We start from the raw sequence: 14,607 nt of genomic DNA on the forward strand, positions 1-14,607 counted from the left end.
GCTCATATGGGATGCTGGTATTGGCTTTACCCGTTACACCACAACACTAGCCCCTTAAAACATATTTTAATATATATTTGTGGCCCGCGCCACAGCTCAATAGGCTAATCCTCCACCTGTGGCACCGGCACACCAGGTTCTAGTCCCGGTCGGGGCGCCGGATTCTGTCCCGCTTGCCCCTCTTCCAAGCCAACTCTCTGCTGTGGCCAGGGAGTGCAGTGGAGGATGGCCCAAGTGCTTGGGCCCTGCACCCGCATGGGAGACCAGGAGAAGCACCTGGCTCCTGCCATCGGATCAGCGCGGTGCGCCGGCCGCAGCATGCTGGCTGCGGTGGCCATTGGAGGGTGAACCAATGGCAAAGGAAGACCTTTCTCTCTGTCTGTCTCTCTCTCTCTCACTGTCCACTCTGCCGGTCAAATATATATATATATATGTGTGTGTGTGTGTGTGTGTGTGTGTGTGTATGCGTGTGTGTACTGGACAGTTCTGCCCAAGGCAACCAAGGATTCTAGGTGTGTGGCTGGACAAAGTGTTTGCAGGAGGCAACGGTGTGCACAGAGATCATGAAAGAACTAAAATTCACAATTTTGAAACGCTATGTGGTGGAGGTTTTGAGGCCCTCAATGCGACTATGGATCATGTGTGTAGTGAAGACACTAGGAGCATGGTCTCTGGCATCTGCCTACATTTTCAAATGCTATCTCTGTTTGCTGGTGGTGTGCAAAGTCTCACCTTCTGTCATCGCAGTTTTCCCATAAATGAAGATGAAAATAGTATCTACTTTTCTACTGTTTATCTCCCATGAAGAATGGAAGCATTGTAAGAACAGGATGAAAAATTCTTTATTCATTTCTCTAAAACCAAGAAATACAGCAGATGGCAGCATACATATGCACTAAATAAATATTTATTGAGTGAATGAAGACTTAATGCACGTGGGTGTTTTCAGTAGGGTGTGTGATAAAGCACATAACGTGTTTAGCAGTATGAGAATGATGTCACTGGCTTCATTCATTTATCACATGATATTTTCCAGTCATTACATTTCCCTGCCCTGAGTTATGATAGTCATTTGGACTACTACCAGCCTGAGAGAGAGAGTCCCACTTTTTTGCCCGGACATATTTGGCCTCTTCTGACTTCTGTCACCTCACCAGCATCCTCCTAGCCCTACAGTTCCCACTTAAATATGCCCAGCATTCAAATGATAACCTGCTCTGTCTGACATGGCACTATGTTATGCTTGGAGCTCTATGTTTTTGCTCTTCTTTCTGCCACACTGCCCTTCGCCCACTTTGTGTCCCTGACCCTTTCTGGTATTCCTCTTCTGGCAGGAAGCGCTTGCTCCCTCTCTCTGAAGAAATCCTACCGGGCCTTCTCTATTCCTGGTCAGCCTCCTCTACTGCACTTGAGCATGGTAGGCAGGGCTGCTCGGGAGCCTAGTGTATTGGGTGTCACAGCCCGTTGTCTCTCGCCAGTTAAAAAGAAGCAACAGAATGGGAAAGAATGCTGCCATTCATTTAGAGGGCCACAGACGCTGTCCCTGGCCTTGCTGCCTGCAGGAGGCGTTGGAACAGTTACTAAAGGGGTAGCGTGGGATGAATAAATGCCAAGTAATAGGGAGACAATTGCCTGTCCTAGTTCTGTGTCTCATTTGCTCCGAGTTTTGGGGCTTCCACCTCCCTGCTCTGTGGAAATATTCACTCTTTTACCTTTTTATTTTTTTCCCTCTTTATCCCAATGGGAAGTAAGAACCCATAAAATTTCTTTAGGGAAGCTTCTTTAAAAGACTAATGTTCTGGAAATTTACGTGCCTTGAGTCTCTTTGGGTAGATTTTGGAGGATAGATACGGTAGAACACGGAGAAGCATATAAGAAGTTTATTGTACAGATGTCAGCCACACTTTCTTGGAACCACATAGGTGTGGCAGGACACCCATGGGCTTCCATTAAGATACATTTAGTCTATGGAGTACATAGTACCGGTTGGATTTGATGGGTACCACAGCTCTATCTTCTGGACAGATATCTAGTTCCCGAATAATGTCAACCACAGCTGCAATGGTTGCAGTGCCTGAAAGAGATGATGACAAAGGTCACCTCTGAGACATTCTAGCCCCAGCATCCTCTCTTCTCCTAGGGTCAGGCATGCACACGCTGGGATTCCGTTTCCCCAAGTCTTTTGCAAATTGATCTCCTTTCCTAATTCTCACACAGCTGCTCCTCTTGGGACCTGGGCATCATTTTCCAGTGATCTGCCCATTCTTCTCCCTCCCCACGTCCCCTCCTTGTTTCTACCCGAGAGGTTCTGCTCTGGTTCTGCAGCCATGCTTTTGTTTCTGGATTGCCTCCCCAGTGGATAGCTCCTCCCTTAGACAGCTCCTGTACTCACGGTTAGCCACTAAGTCCCAGTAGAAGGTTCTTGGATAGTCATCACAGAGGCAACTGGTGTATCGATAGTTGAATGGGCCATCGATTTGGATGTTGCTTCTGAGGTAGGCTTTAATCTGGTCAGAAGAAGGCAGGGAGAGAGGACTCAGCATTAGTCTGCTGGAATGGGAGAAGAGGAAAAGAAAAGGAGGAAGGAGCCAGAGGTGGGTCAGGGGCACACCTTATCCTCTGGGGTGCCAGTCTGTGTGAGAAGGTTTTTTCTCCTTGTTTCCTCAAACTCCTGCCTTAGCAGTGTGGACAGGAGACTGGAGGTGAGTGGATTCACAGGGCAGAAGGAACTCATTCTGTGGAGGCTGTCTGTGTAGCTTGCTTGCTTCTGTTGTTGGCCAGACCTTTCCTGGACCTCACCCAGTGACCCTGTGAGATGGCAGCCTGGTCTCTTGCGTGTAGAAGCAAGGCCAAACCTTAATTTTGTGACCTTTGGTCATTAAAGCTATACCTCTCATTTACACTTTCTTCAGCTGTGAGATGGAAACCATTCTATCCCAAATGTGGCTGTTGGATGAGCAAATGAAATTGGGAAGAGAAGCTTCCTCTCCCCTCACTTCTTCCCCCTTCCCTTTATTTCTTTTCTTTCTTGTTTAACTTGGGAGTGTTTTGCAGCTTAAATTCTCCCATTGTTGTCCACGTTAACCTCAGTGTCTAGTTAGTGTTGACACAGAGGCTTTGTCCTGGAGTCCACCACCCAGAAGGATCTGTAGCTGCAATTCCGTAAGTTTGTGAACCTAGGTGACTTTTAATTGAAATTGAGTATTCCTTCATCATCATCAATGAACCACAATAGCATTAGCAGTATGTGTGATTTTGTCTCGAGGAGAAACATACACATGTTCATTCTAGTTTGCTGTCAAATATCTTGAAACATCACTTGCATCCATGGTTCACTACCTTGAACATATGACAGATGGGTTACATAAGCATAGCTGAGGCCATCTGCTGTCTCCTGAATCGTATTCAGATGTCTGGCAACTCTGCACCCCATAATCCTCTGCCAAACACAATAAATTCAAGTGTTCTCACTGCTGGAGCTCCACTAGGAAGGCTTTGGAGAGTCCTGGTACCCCTCCTTCCTTTGATTACCTTTTAATAACATTTACATCAACATATCTTCTTGAATCAAGATTTTCAGCACTTGTATAGTCAAAACAAAAAAAAATCTGATTCCATCAGATGTCTAGCTTGGCACATATGCATTGTCAACAATCAGAGTACAATTTAATGTCTGTCTATCTTCAAGTAGCAACATTTATCACACAGTTAATGTCTTTATAAAAATAAAATTTAACTTGTTTATATTTCAGATGTATTGCCTTACTGGATCACATGTTGAAAAAGAAATGCAGATATCAATATTATTGTCTCATAAGTTTATTTTTAATAATTTTATTATTATCCAATGTGGTAGTTTTCCTATGTAATCAAACACACTTTTATTTATACTTTTATAATTTTTTTAATAAATGTTTCATAGACCACAAAACCAGCAAAATGGCCCATAACACTATAATTTTTAAACTGGTTTCCCATAAATCTTCCTCAATTTTAAAGGTTGTACACATTCAAATATATGATTGAGGGTATAATCTATATGAATTTTAAAATAAACAGTTGTGAGCCTAAGGCCTCACTTTATAAAATAAATTCAGATGTGAAGCCATAACTGGAAAATAAGGATTAGACAGTAGAAATTTCACACTTACATGAATAAATTGTACTTTCTTAAAATTCTGCAAATATAAATATGTTTCTTATCTATATTTTATAAAATTGAAAACTACAAATAAAATTTTTTCCCTGTAATTCACAACATTTCTTTGTCATGAATTATTTCTAGTCTGCAAAATCACTTTGTCTGAGACATTCCTTGTCCTTTTATTTGTGCTTGGGTAGGGTTTACAAAGAGAGCTTTATTTTATTGTATTAACATGATTCTTAAAAGCATAATTTATAAATCCTAATAGCACAACATTTTAACACTTGTCATTTTGTTGATTTAAACACATTTTATTAACCCATTACTTTTTCAGAGGTGGAAATATATTGCCACTGTCTCTCACTAGTAGCAGCTGCTGTTATCACAAAAATTTTACTCACACATTATGTACTCATTCTCCATCTCATCTGTGATTATGATAAAGCACAAAATTGCTAAATTATGAATCAGCCTCCATGATGCACTGAATTAACATGGCTCAGATTCTTGGACTCTTAAGTAGAAAAACTTGACATTTGGCAAAATTGCTGTTATATTCTTGGCTCAGTGATCAGGAATCTTTCTCTTACAGGTGTGGGGATATTTCAGGAATGTATTTTAAGGAATAGCAATGTTCACGTTCCCAGTTTTGCTTCTTATTTAATCATTGTCCTTAAATTGCATTTGAATTTGGAAACTCATTTGTAGGGAAACACTTTAATCACCCAGGAAGGTGTCCCGGAAGGGTCTTGGGGCTGGGGACTAAGGGGGATGCTTCCATCTTGGGCCTGGAGAAAAGGTATTTTGTAGGGGTTAGATTTTGTGTCTGGTACCTGCGACCACTGCCAGGTGGAGAACACGTGACTGTGAGTAGGGGTTATTACTGCCCAGTTTCTGTTCCTTGTGGCCCAAGGCAGCTAGGCAGGAGGATGATGCTCTAACTCCAAGTTGTTCACAGTGGTTCTTTGGGCACAGCTTTGGTGTGCCCTGGGGTTTGTTCCCCACACAGAACCTGCATTTTAAGAGATGCCCAGGCTCTATTTCAGAGATGGGACTTTTTCCAATAAATGCTGAGCTGGGGGAAAGGAGGAGAAGAGTCTAGGCTCTTTGTCAAGGAGCGGAGACTGGCACGAGGGTTCAGTTCTGATGTGGGGCCAGGGATCAGCAGAAGGGTGAGAGGGAAGCAGGCTCTGCTTAGGGTTCACTGGAGCAGAGCCATATCCTGCACATCCTCTTCCCCTGCCTGCCTCCACCTACTGCATGGGTTGCAGTTAGTTCTTCTGAGGCTCCCCCCCATCCCCCTCCCAAACCAGCCATACCCACAAGCCGTTCTCCACCAGCTCTTTTTTTTTTTAAAGCTTTTATTTACTTAATGCAAATTTCACAGCTTTAGGAATATAGTGGTTCTTCCCCCCATACCTGCCCTCCTACCCCGACTTCTGCCCCATCTTCTATTCCTCTCCTATCCCATTCTTCATTAAGGTTCATTTTTATTTAACTTTATATATGGAAGACCAGATCTATACTAAGCAAAGATTTCAACAGTTTGCACCCACACATGCACGCCATGTATAAAGTGCTGTTTGAGAACAAGTTTTGCAGTTAATTCTCATGGTATAACTCATTAAAGACAGAGGTCCTACATGGGGAGTAAGTGCACAGTGACTCCTGTTGTTAATTTAACAATTAACACTCTTATTTATGATGTCAGTGATCACCCGAGGCTCTTGCCATGAGCTGCTAAGGCTGTGGTTTCCACCAGCTATTACACTTTTTAAAAAATTCTCCCTCTTTCTCACTTCCATTCCTTCTTTTTCTCAGTCTCCTACTCTCCCTGCTTCTCTGGACCAAAATTTATTCATTTACAAAATGGAAATAGTCATCAGCCCCCAAGTTCCCATGATTGAGCTGATGCTCAAATAGTTTAACATATATGGAAATATCTTTACTGTGTCTACTGTGCCACATTAAGGTGCATTCATAATTTTTTTTATCTTTTATTTAATGAATATAAATTTCCAAAGTACGACTCATGGGTTACAATGGCTTCCCCCCCCCATACCGTCCCTCCCACCCACAACCCTCCCCTTTCCCACTCCCTCTCCCCTTCCATTCACATCAAGATTCATTTTCGATTATCTTAATATACAGAAGATCAGCTTAGTATACCTTAAGTAAGGATTTCAACAGTTTGCTCCCACACAGAAACATAAAGTGAAAAATAATAGATGATTTTTTTTAAATGATGATGAAATCAGATCAGACCTATTGTCATGTTTAATCCCAGTGAGAGTCAAGTTGGGAATTGATAATTTCTTTTTTTTTTTCTTTTTTTTTTTTTTTTACAGAAGATCAGTTTAGTGTACATTAAGTAAAGATTTCAATCGTTTGCACCCCCATAGAAACACAAAGTGAAATATACTGTTTGAGTACTCGTTATAGCATTAAGCCTCAGTGTACAGCACATTAAGGACAGAGATCCTACATGAGGAGTAAGTGCACAGTGACTCCTGTTGTTGACTTTACAAATTGACACTCCTGTTTATGGCATCAGTAATCTCCCTATGCACCAGTCATGAGTTTCCAAGGCTATGGAAGCCCCTTGAGTTCTCCGACTCTTATCTTGTTTAGACACGGTCATAGTCAAAGTGGAGGTTCTCTCCTCCCTTCAGAGAAAGGCACCTCCCTCTTTGCATTCATAATTAAGGAGTCGGATTCGTCTTGAGGTCTCAGACCTCTACTTACCACCATACATTCTTTCAATTCTGTTTGAATTCCAAGCTTCACAGTGACCTCCTCATTTGCAACTGCTACTGTAGGCATCTGCAGATCCATTTGTATCACTTTCCAGCTGGTTCTGGGAAGAGAGAAGCAGTGCCCCGAGATCAGAGACTGATTTACCAGAGAACGAGGGTGCCATGAACAGGGCAGGTGAAGTGGGGCGCTGCAAGGAAGGGAGATGGTGGGAGCAACTGCTCAGCATCAGAATCCCTGAGAATTTTTGTATGTGGTTGTTTTGACTTATACGATGTAATTTTAATAAAGCAACTGGGACACTATCTAAAACTGAACATCTACTTTACTTCCATTGATTAAAAATAAATTTTAAAAAGAAAGAACTAAATTACAATACTACATAACATTTCCTAATACCATCTCACAGGTTCTGCTACACATCCACTGAGTGGGAGGACTCAAGAGATCATTTGGAGAACAGTTTATATCCAAAGAATCACATTAAACCAGCAAACGTCTCAATGCCTTGGAGGAGTTTGTAGGATCGTCCTTGTATGTCTTGCTTCTCTGGTTCTAGCACAGGACCTACGGATTAGTATTTATTAACTCTGTAGGAGCTTTGGATCTATAGCCATATTTGAGAACTTTAGATTCCACTCTACATTCAGGTAGCACACCACAGTCTGATGGATAAGGAAACACAAAGGAACGATTAAATGTTCCTTTTCATTTAATGAGGACTGGGTTTAGGGCCAGGAGAGTTACTTCCTCTTTCCCAGAAACACCTGGCAAAGACCTTTGGTACTGAATAGAACAGAAGGGAAATCAGGTTTTTAGCCCACAATGTTCCACAGTCCCATTTTTCTGGGGTAAGACAGCACAGACCTTTCTATTTCTGGTGATTGCTCTAGTGTTTTCCCAGTACACAGGAAGAGGGTGTGATGACCTGGGTATCTTAAAAATTCCTCCTGTTTGTGCCTGAGTTTGGGGTTGGTAGAGTGACCAGCTTAGTTACATTGGCTCACCATCTAGTTGGCTTTGAACCAAGGGACTTTCTGGAGTAGAGAGGCTGTCAGTGTTAAAATTAGGAAAGTCCTGGGGAAACTGGGATGTTTGATCACCATCATGAGCTCAATTTGCTGTCTCTCTGGACTAGGTGGGGTGACACCTTGATCTCAACTTGTCCTCATACGAGGTTTCCATTGCATCAGCTTGTCAAAACCTATAACAGTTTCCTCCAGGATAGAACCGCCACAGAAAGCATCCCCAGGATCATGATCAACAGACCCAAATCCTGCTGCGGCTGCTGAGGAATCTCCCTAGGTTATCTGCATATCCCTGCTTCTCTCCCGTCCCTGGCTCCATCTCCTACTTCATTTCACTTCTCCCAGTTTTCCTGCTGCTTTCACACATAGACCCTGAGCAAGCTGCCCTTCAAACCTGTGCTCTGAGGTCACATGTGGATGGGGACAAGATGTCTAGTATTCATTTTCAAATTTCAGAATATGTAGAATGTTTAGGCTGCTGGAACTGCTGAATCATAGACCATGGGACAGTGACCAAAGCTTCTAATACTTCAGTGTACCCAGTCAAAGCTGCCAAAAGCCAACATGTTAACCCTTGTCTCCCAGGAGGCCAGGCGTGAGAAGATGAGGTCTAATCATTAGAAATCTACAAAGAAGGCTGGTGCCATGGCTCAACAGGCTAGTCCTCTGCCTAGTGGCGCCAGCACACTGGGTTCTAGTCCCGGTTGGGGTGCTGGATTCTGTCCCGGTTGCCCCTCTTCCAGGCCAGCTCTCTGCTGTGGCCAGGGAGTGCAGTGGAGGATGGCCCAAGTGCTTGGGCCCTGCACCTGCATGGGAGACCAAGAGAAACACCTGACTCCTGCCTTTGGATCAGCGCGCTGCACCGGCCGGCCACGGTGGCAACTGGAGGGTGAATCAATGGCAAAAAGGAAGACCTTTCTCTCTGTCTCTCTCTCTCACTGTCCACTCTGCCTGTAAAAAAAAAAAGAAATCTACAAAGAAATATAGATTACAGATAGCATGTGGATCAAAGTGTCCATGCAGCCTAATTGTCAATTATAGTCTATGTTTGTTCCCTGGGAGTTTTATTTCCACAGGCCACCTAGAAACACTCAGCAGAAATGTGAGGAGACCAGTGGAGCTTCCCCGGAGGGGAGTGAGGTCTGCCATGAGGCCCAGGAGAGCTTCTGGGAGTCGAGTTCTAAGGAAAGTGAAGTATCTTCAAGAAAGGATAGGTAGCTTTCCAGGTGAGGAGAGCAGCCCTCCCTGGAAAGGTATTCTTATCTTTTTGGTAGGGAGGAGGAGGATGGAGCTCACATGCTTTCCTCAGCTTTGTTGATCTCCAGCTGCAGGCAGAGAACCAGGAGCAGGAAGGCAGGGCTGACCCTGAGCAGGAACTGGAGAGCACGCATGCTGGAGCAGACAGAGGGTGATGTCCCAGAGAAACAGAGTCCCAGGTGCCCAGCTTGCCTTTAAATGCAGATCAAGGAAGTAGAAGAGTTGCCAGGCAGATCCATTATGTGAATCATCCAATCATCCTCCCCACTTACGATCTTTCCTTATTGAGCTGAAGGTTTTTTTTTCCTATGGAAAAAGTCAACATTCAGCTTGATTGTTAGGGAGTAGTTAGACTGTCCTTTCTTATTTTCTCATTATCAGAGTTTTTCAAAGTGGCCAGGACCTCAAAAGATATACTAGTCCTTCCTCAGCTCACAGATATGATTTACTCTTCCCTCACTATAAGCCAGCCTGTCCTACTGTGTGTAGCTTTGGTTTTAGCCACTTCTCTCAGCCTCTGCAGGCAAAGAACCCAGCTATGGTGCCAGGTTTCAGGCCACAGCCTAGAGCACCTTTGTTTGATTACCTTAGAGTCAGCTCAAGAGGAAATACAACAAAAATCACTTTGAGGGATAGGATGATCAGGTTTTAGTTAGAAGCTGGCATCAATCACACAACAGGAAAACTAGGATGAGCTGGGCTACTCTGAATGACAGAGAAGTGTGGGTGACATGAAGATATCTGTGCTAGTTGAGCCCTTTATTTTTAAAGATTTATTTAGTTATTTTGAAAGTTGGAGTTACACAGAGGGAGAGACACAGAGAAAAGAGAGATCTTCTATCTGCGGTTCATTCTTCAGATGGCTTTAATGGCTGACACTGGGCCATGCCAGGTCTTTATTCTGGTCTCCCACGTGGGTAGCAGGGGCTATCTTCAGCTGCTTTTCTTGGTCCATTAGTAGAAAGCTGGGTTGGACATGGAACAATCTGGACTTAAACTGGCACCCCTGTGTGGTGCTGGGTTCATAGGTGGCAGCTTTACCTGCTACTTCACAACACCAGCCCTTGTTGAGTGCTTTTTTTAACTTCAGGTGTAGTGGTGATATCCTACAGATATCCAATATCCCCAGCCACTCCAGATCTCTAAAGGGTAATGTTGCAATTCTGGATAATTACTGTAAATAGCTGACATCCTCAATTCAGATTTCTTGGCACTGAGGGACTGCTCATTTCCTTGTTGACATTGCCACTTTTTCACTCTTGTCTTACAGCATAAGGCACATAGGGCGACTCACAGTGGGATGGATTCCCTCTATTACAGCAGAGCCCCAACCATGGCCAAGACATGCCTTGGCCGTAGAACTCCTCTTCCTGGGATGCTGGAATACCTGCTCTTGCCAATCTGACATTCTGCTGTTTCTCTTTACTACATTAAATCTGTTTCTTAAGCAGGACTTGTTACACGTGAGCTTTTCCTCTATGCTTTGTGTGACAGGTAGCATTCCAGTAATATCCACTCTGGCAGAAGAATGAAAATCAAGTTCTAGCAGTTACCTATGTATGTTGCTGTAGCCAGGATTCAGAATTGCTATCTAGGTGCATGCGCTGGTTTCTGAATTCCTCTGCCTGTTTATTCTGCTTCTGCACCTCCCTCCTCATTTCTTTGAATTGGACCTCATTCATGTCATTCTTCATTTATATCTTCAGCTATTATTGCAATCACATGCTTTCTTTTTTTTAATTCACGAACTCAAGAACAATGCTTTTGTTCTACCTTGCCCTGATCACAATGGCACTCCTTTATAAGTACTCAGCTTATAATTTCCTTTACATGTGGTACTTCTCGTATTTACTTTAGTAATTCCCATCAGAGAGACCATCTAGTTGAGATTAACCAGAAAATAAGGCAAAAGAATACAGGAAGTGTCCACGTGAGCAAATACAGGAAGAGCTCATTGCTGAGGCTTACTCCTCGCTGCAGGCACTACCCTGGCCTTCAGGATCATCTCACTCTGGCCCAGCCGTCTCTTTCAGGATGCGTCTCCAACACACTCAACAAGGTGGTACTCAGAAAGGGCGCAGGCAGCAGTGGGTAAGAACCTCAAGAAGGTAGAGAGACCATTCTGCTGTAAGCTAGGGGGAACTGTGGCACTCAGAGCCATTCTTTGTACTGTGCAGGCCATGGCTGGTGTAATAGTTCCTTTTGTTTATCAACTTGGCTAGGCGTGATACCAAATATTTGATAAAACCCCAGGTTGGATATTGCTGTGAAATTATTATTTTTAAAAAAGATTTGTTTATATATTTATTTGAAGCGCTGAATGACAGAGAAGTGGAGTAGGGGGAGAGGCAGATAGATCCATCTTACATCCACTGATTCACTCCTCAGATGGCTGCAATGTGTTTGGCTAGGCCAGGTCAAAGGCAGAAGACAGTAACCACATCTGTCTCTCACACTGGTGGCAGGGTCCCAAGTACTTGGCCCGTCTCCCACTGCTTTGCCAGGTGCATCAGCAGGAAGTTGGATCTGAAGCAGAGCAGCTGGGTCTCAAATTGGTGCTCCGATATGGGATGCAGCCATTATGGGGAGCAGCTTAACCTACTGTGCTACAGTGATGTCCCCTGTGGAGTTATTTCTTTTTTAAGATGTAATTAATAGTTAAACCAGTTGAGTAAAGCAAATTACCTTCAATAATGTAGGTCAACCCCATCCAGTTAATCTAAATCCTTAAGAGAAAAGACTGTTGCCCTCTGAGGAAGAAATTCTGTCTCCAGACCACCTTTACCTGGGGGCTGCAACATCAGCTCTTCCATGACTTTCCAATTTGCCCATTGGCTCTGCAGATCCAGACATGCCAGCCCTAAGATTGTATGAGCCAATTCCTTCATCTCGGTTTTCTGCCTCCATCTCTCCCCCCCTTTCCTCCTATAGATTCTCTTTCTCTGGAGACTCCTAACTAATACAGCTGGCGTTTGGGAAGGGCCACTACATGTCAGAAGGACTGGCATTCATATGAGTTAAAGCATAGCTGAAATCCTAGGTTGACATTCACATTCTGAATCCAAGATCACTTCAGACAGGACCAGCAAGTAGGCAGGCACATTGTGTTGAGTGCTCAATTCCATGTTTTTCTGGGTGTCTGGATGTTCCAATGTCATTTCAATAGGTGGTGCAGAAAAAGGCTATGAAACAGATTATTGACCATTGAACAAAATTTTGAGAGGTATTACATCATAATATTTCACCTACATGATAAGTTAAAAAGTCAGTATTTTTAAGTTTATGGTCACATATTAGTCAAGGGTATCATGAAAAATGATGACTACAGAATAATGGAAGATGAGGTAAATGCTTTAAGTGCCAATAGAAATGGCAAATTTTCTGTCTTCTGCCTTTTCATCCATCATATTTATTTGATTACAGGGTAACTGGGTATTTTTCCACCTGATTTAAATGTTTGCAGGCTTTGGTTAAGTAGTTCTGACTTAAATGACAATGAATATTTATTCTGGAAAGTGATTTGGTTTGTGGGCCAGTAAGCTTGACATATCAAACAATAAATCATTGCAACATAGTTTTCTTTAACTGCTACCTTAACTGCATATAAGGTTTGCATAAGGTGAACAGTATTCTCCAAACCTTCAGTGGGATGCTGTCTTGTACATTTCACTACTTTAAGTTTAAATCAGGCAGTAAGCACATCCAGCAGGCAGAAATCCCTGTGTTCCAAGTCTCTTCCTTAGTTGACACAGCCTGTTGTGCAATTGAGATATCGATATTCCTGGGGCTGAAAAGGTCAACATTTCAGGAGGAAGATAGGATCCAAAGACTGCAGATCTGTGGGTGCTGTGTGGCCATGTTGTTAGAATGTTACTTAAGGCAAAATCTGAGGGCAATGTTACTGTTGCAAAACCTAATCTAGTAGATGGCTTTTTTGGGGGAGGGGTGGAAATGGAAACAAAATGGTCATGCCCTAAATAAGAACAAATGCTATTAGATTTAAGAAACCAAACAGAGTTGATCAAATCAGATTATAACAAACTCAGGAAGTTGTAGAAGAGAATGTGTGCAGACACAAAGGGCAAGAATGAAGGATTAAGGAGAGGCTTGCTGCAGGCTAAATTTTGCAGAGAAGGTGACTCTGACCCTGACAGGGCTCATGAAAAAGGGAGATAAAGAACAAGCACAGAAGGGATTTACAGAGCCTGCACACAGGGAGGGCCTGAAATTTGCATGGCATTGTGCTAAACATTTCACAGGTACTGACTCCGAATCCTCATAACAATCCTAGAAACCAGGTTGCCATTTTTATTCCATTTAACGAATGGAGAAACTAAAAGCACAGAAGACGTAAATATCCAGTGCAGGTCCCAGAGCCAGGGAGCACTAGAGCCAATTTGGAACCCAGGGTTCATGGAACCTGAAAGTTTTCATTTACAATACTGGAGCATTTCTTTCAGAAACAGGCTAGAGAGTCACAACTATAAAATCCCGCAACAGGTCTTGAAAGAGGTGAGGACCAGTGAGGTTTTCACCTTATTAACTTAATGTTGAATACAATTTGGGGGGGGGGGCTGTGTTTGAATGCAGACAGTCTGGCTCTAGAACCTGAACTTTTAGCTACTCCACTGGCTACATGTGGGAGCTAGTTGTGGAGTTAGCAGTTGGCAAAGTTGAGGTTCAAAGTAAAAATCAAGTATTCTAGTTACCACTTCGTTAGATTGTCTATCCTGTTTCTTGATGTAGCAGTGTTTTAAAGTTGAAGGACACAACTCACAGTGGTTTTAATAACTTGTTCAGGTCATACAGACAATGAACAACAAAGGTGTGATTGAAACCAATTTAAAAGCGAATCCGGAGCTGGCACTTAAATGACCATTCTGCATTTCCTTTTAATAAAAGCAATAGTGCGCTAGGACATTGACAAGGACATTTCATTCATACTGAGATGTGTTGTTTGCCAGAGACTACGTCCAAGATGTCTTGAATTGAGAGTTGTAATATGAATCAAATTCAGTGTGAGAGAAGCATGAATGTGTATATGTGCACATATTAGCAAAATTAATCTTAGCTGCCTTAATTGATTAATCCTGAAATCTTTTTTTTTCTTTTGACAGGCAGAGTGGACAGTGAGAGAGAGAGAGACAGAGAGAAAGGTCTTCCTTTACCGTTGGTTCACTCCACAATGGCCGCTGTGGCTGGCGCACTGTGCTGATCCAAAGCCAGGAGCCAGGTGCTACTCGTGGTCTCCCATGCGGGTGCTGGGCCCAAGCACTTGGGCCATCCTCCACTGCACTCCCGGGCCACAGCAGAGAGCTGGACTAGAAGAGGAGCAACCGGGACAGAATCCGACGCCCCAACTGGGACTAGAACCTGGTGTGCTGGCGCCGCAGGTGAAGGATTAACCTATTGAGCCGTGGCGCC

At 43.3% G+C, this 14,607-nt stretch overlaps 1 protein-coding gene and 1 long non-coding RNA gene across 3 annotated transcripts in view; one reads left to right on the forward strand and one right to left on the reverse strand.

Annotated features, from left to right (window-relative positions):
- The window catches only part of LOC149127630 (uncharacterized), a 127,348-nt gene that overhangs the window by 81,740 nt on the left and 31,001 nt on the right, over positions 1 to 14,607 (forward strand). The gene's annotated exons all lie outside the window — the stretch shown is intronic.
- Positions 1,865 to 9,381, reverse strand: PIP (prolactin induced protein). 2 transcript variants are annotated; one of them, XM_017342637.3, is made up of 4 exons: positions 9,223 to 9,381; positions 6,890 to 7,001; positions 2,393 to 2,507; positions 1,865 to 2,074 (listed from the first exon to the last, which is right to left on the reverse strand). In XM_017342637.3, the coding sequence occupies exons 1-4, from the start codon at positions 9,315 to 9,317 to the stop codon at positions 1,950 to 1,952; spliced, it is 447 nt and encodes a 148-aa protein (XP_017198126.1). In that variant the 5' UTR covers positions 9,318 to 9,381; the 3' UTR covers positions 1,865 to 1,949. The 2 variants fall into 2 exon arrangements, with proteins under 2 accessions (XP_017198126.1, NP_001164587.1); NM_001171116.1 differs by having other exon boundaries at positions 1,950 to 2,074; positions 6,890 to 6,995; positions 9,223 to 9,317.

The sequence above is a fragment of the Oryctolagus cuniculus genome, chromosome 3 (assembly GCF_051225735.1).
Source record: "Oryctolagus cuniculus isolate XC-2025 breed Fujian yellow rabbit chromosome 3, ASM5122573v1, whole genome shotgun sequence".
Classification (NCBI taxonomy): Eukaryota; Metazoa; Chordata; class Mammalia; order Lagomorpha; family Leporidae; genus Oryctolagus; species Oryctolagus cuniculus.

Bases quoted from the DNA above. Each gene is read 5' to 3' on its own strand.
- PIP (XM_017342637.3), bottom strand. From the start codon at position 9,317: ATGCGTGCTCTCCAGTTCCTGCTCAGGGTCAGCCCTGCCTTCCTGCTC. The intron at 2,508-6,889 runs GTAAGTAGAGGT...TCTTCTGACCAG, and splicing joins AATTGAAAGAATGTATGGTG to ATTAAAGCCTACCTCAGAAG. The intron at 2,075-2,392 runs GTGAGTACAGGA...CATCTCTTTCAG, and splicing joins CTGGGACTTAGTGGCTAACC to GCACTGCAACCATTGCAGCT.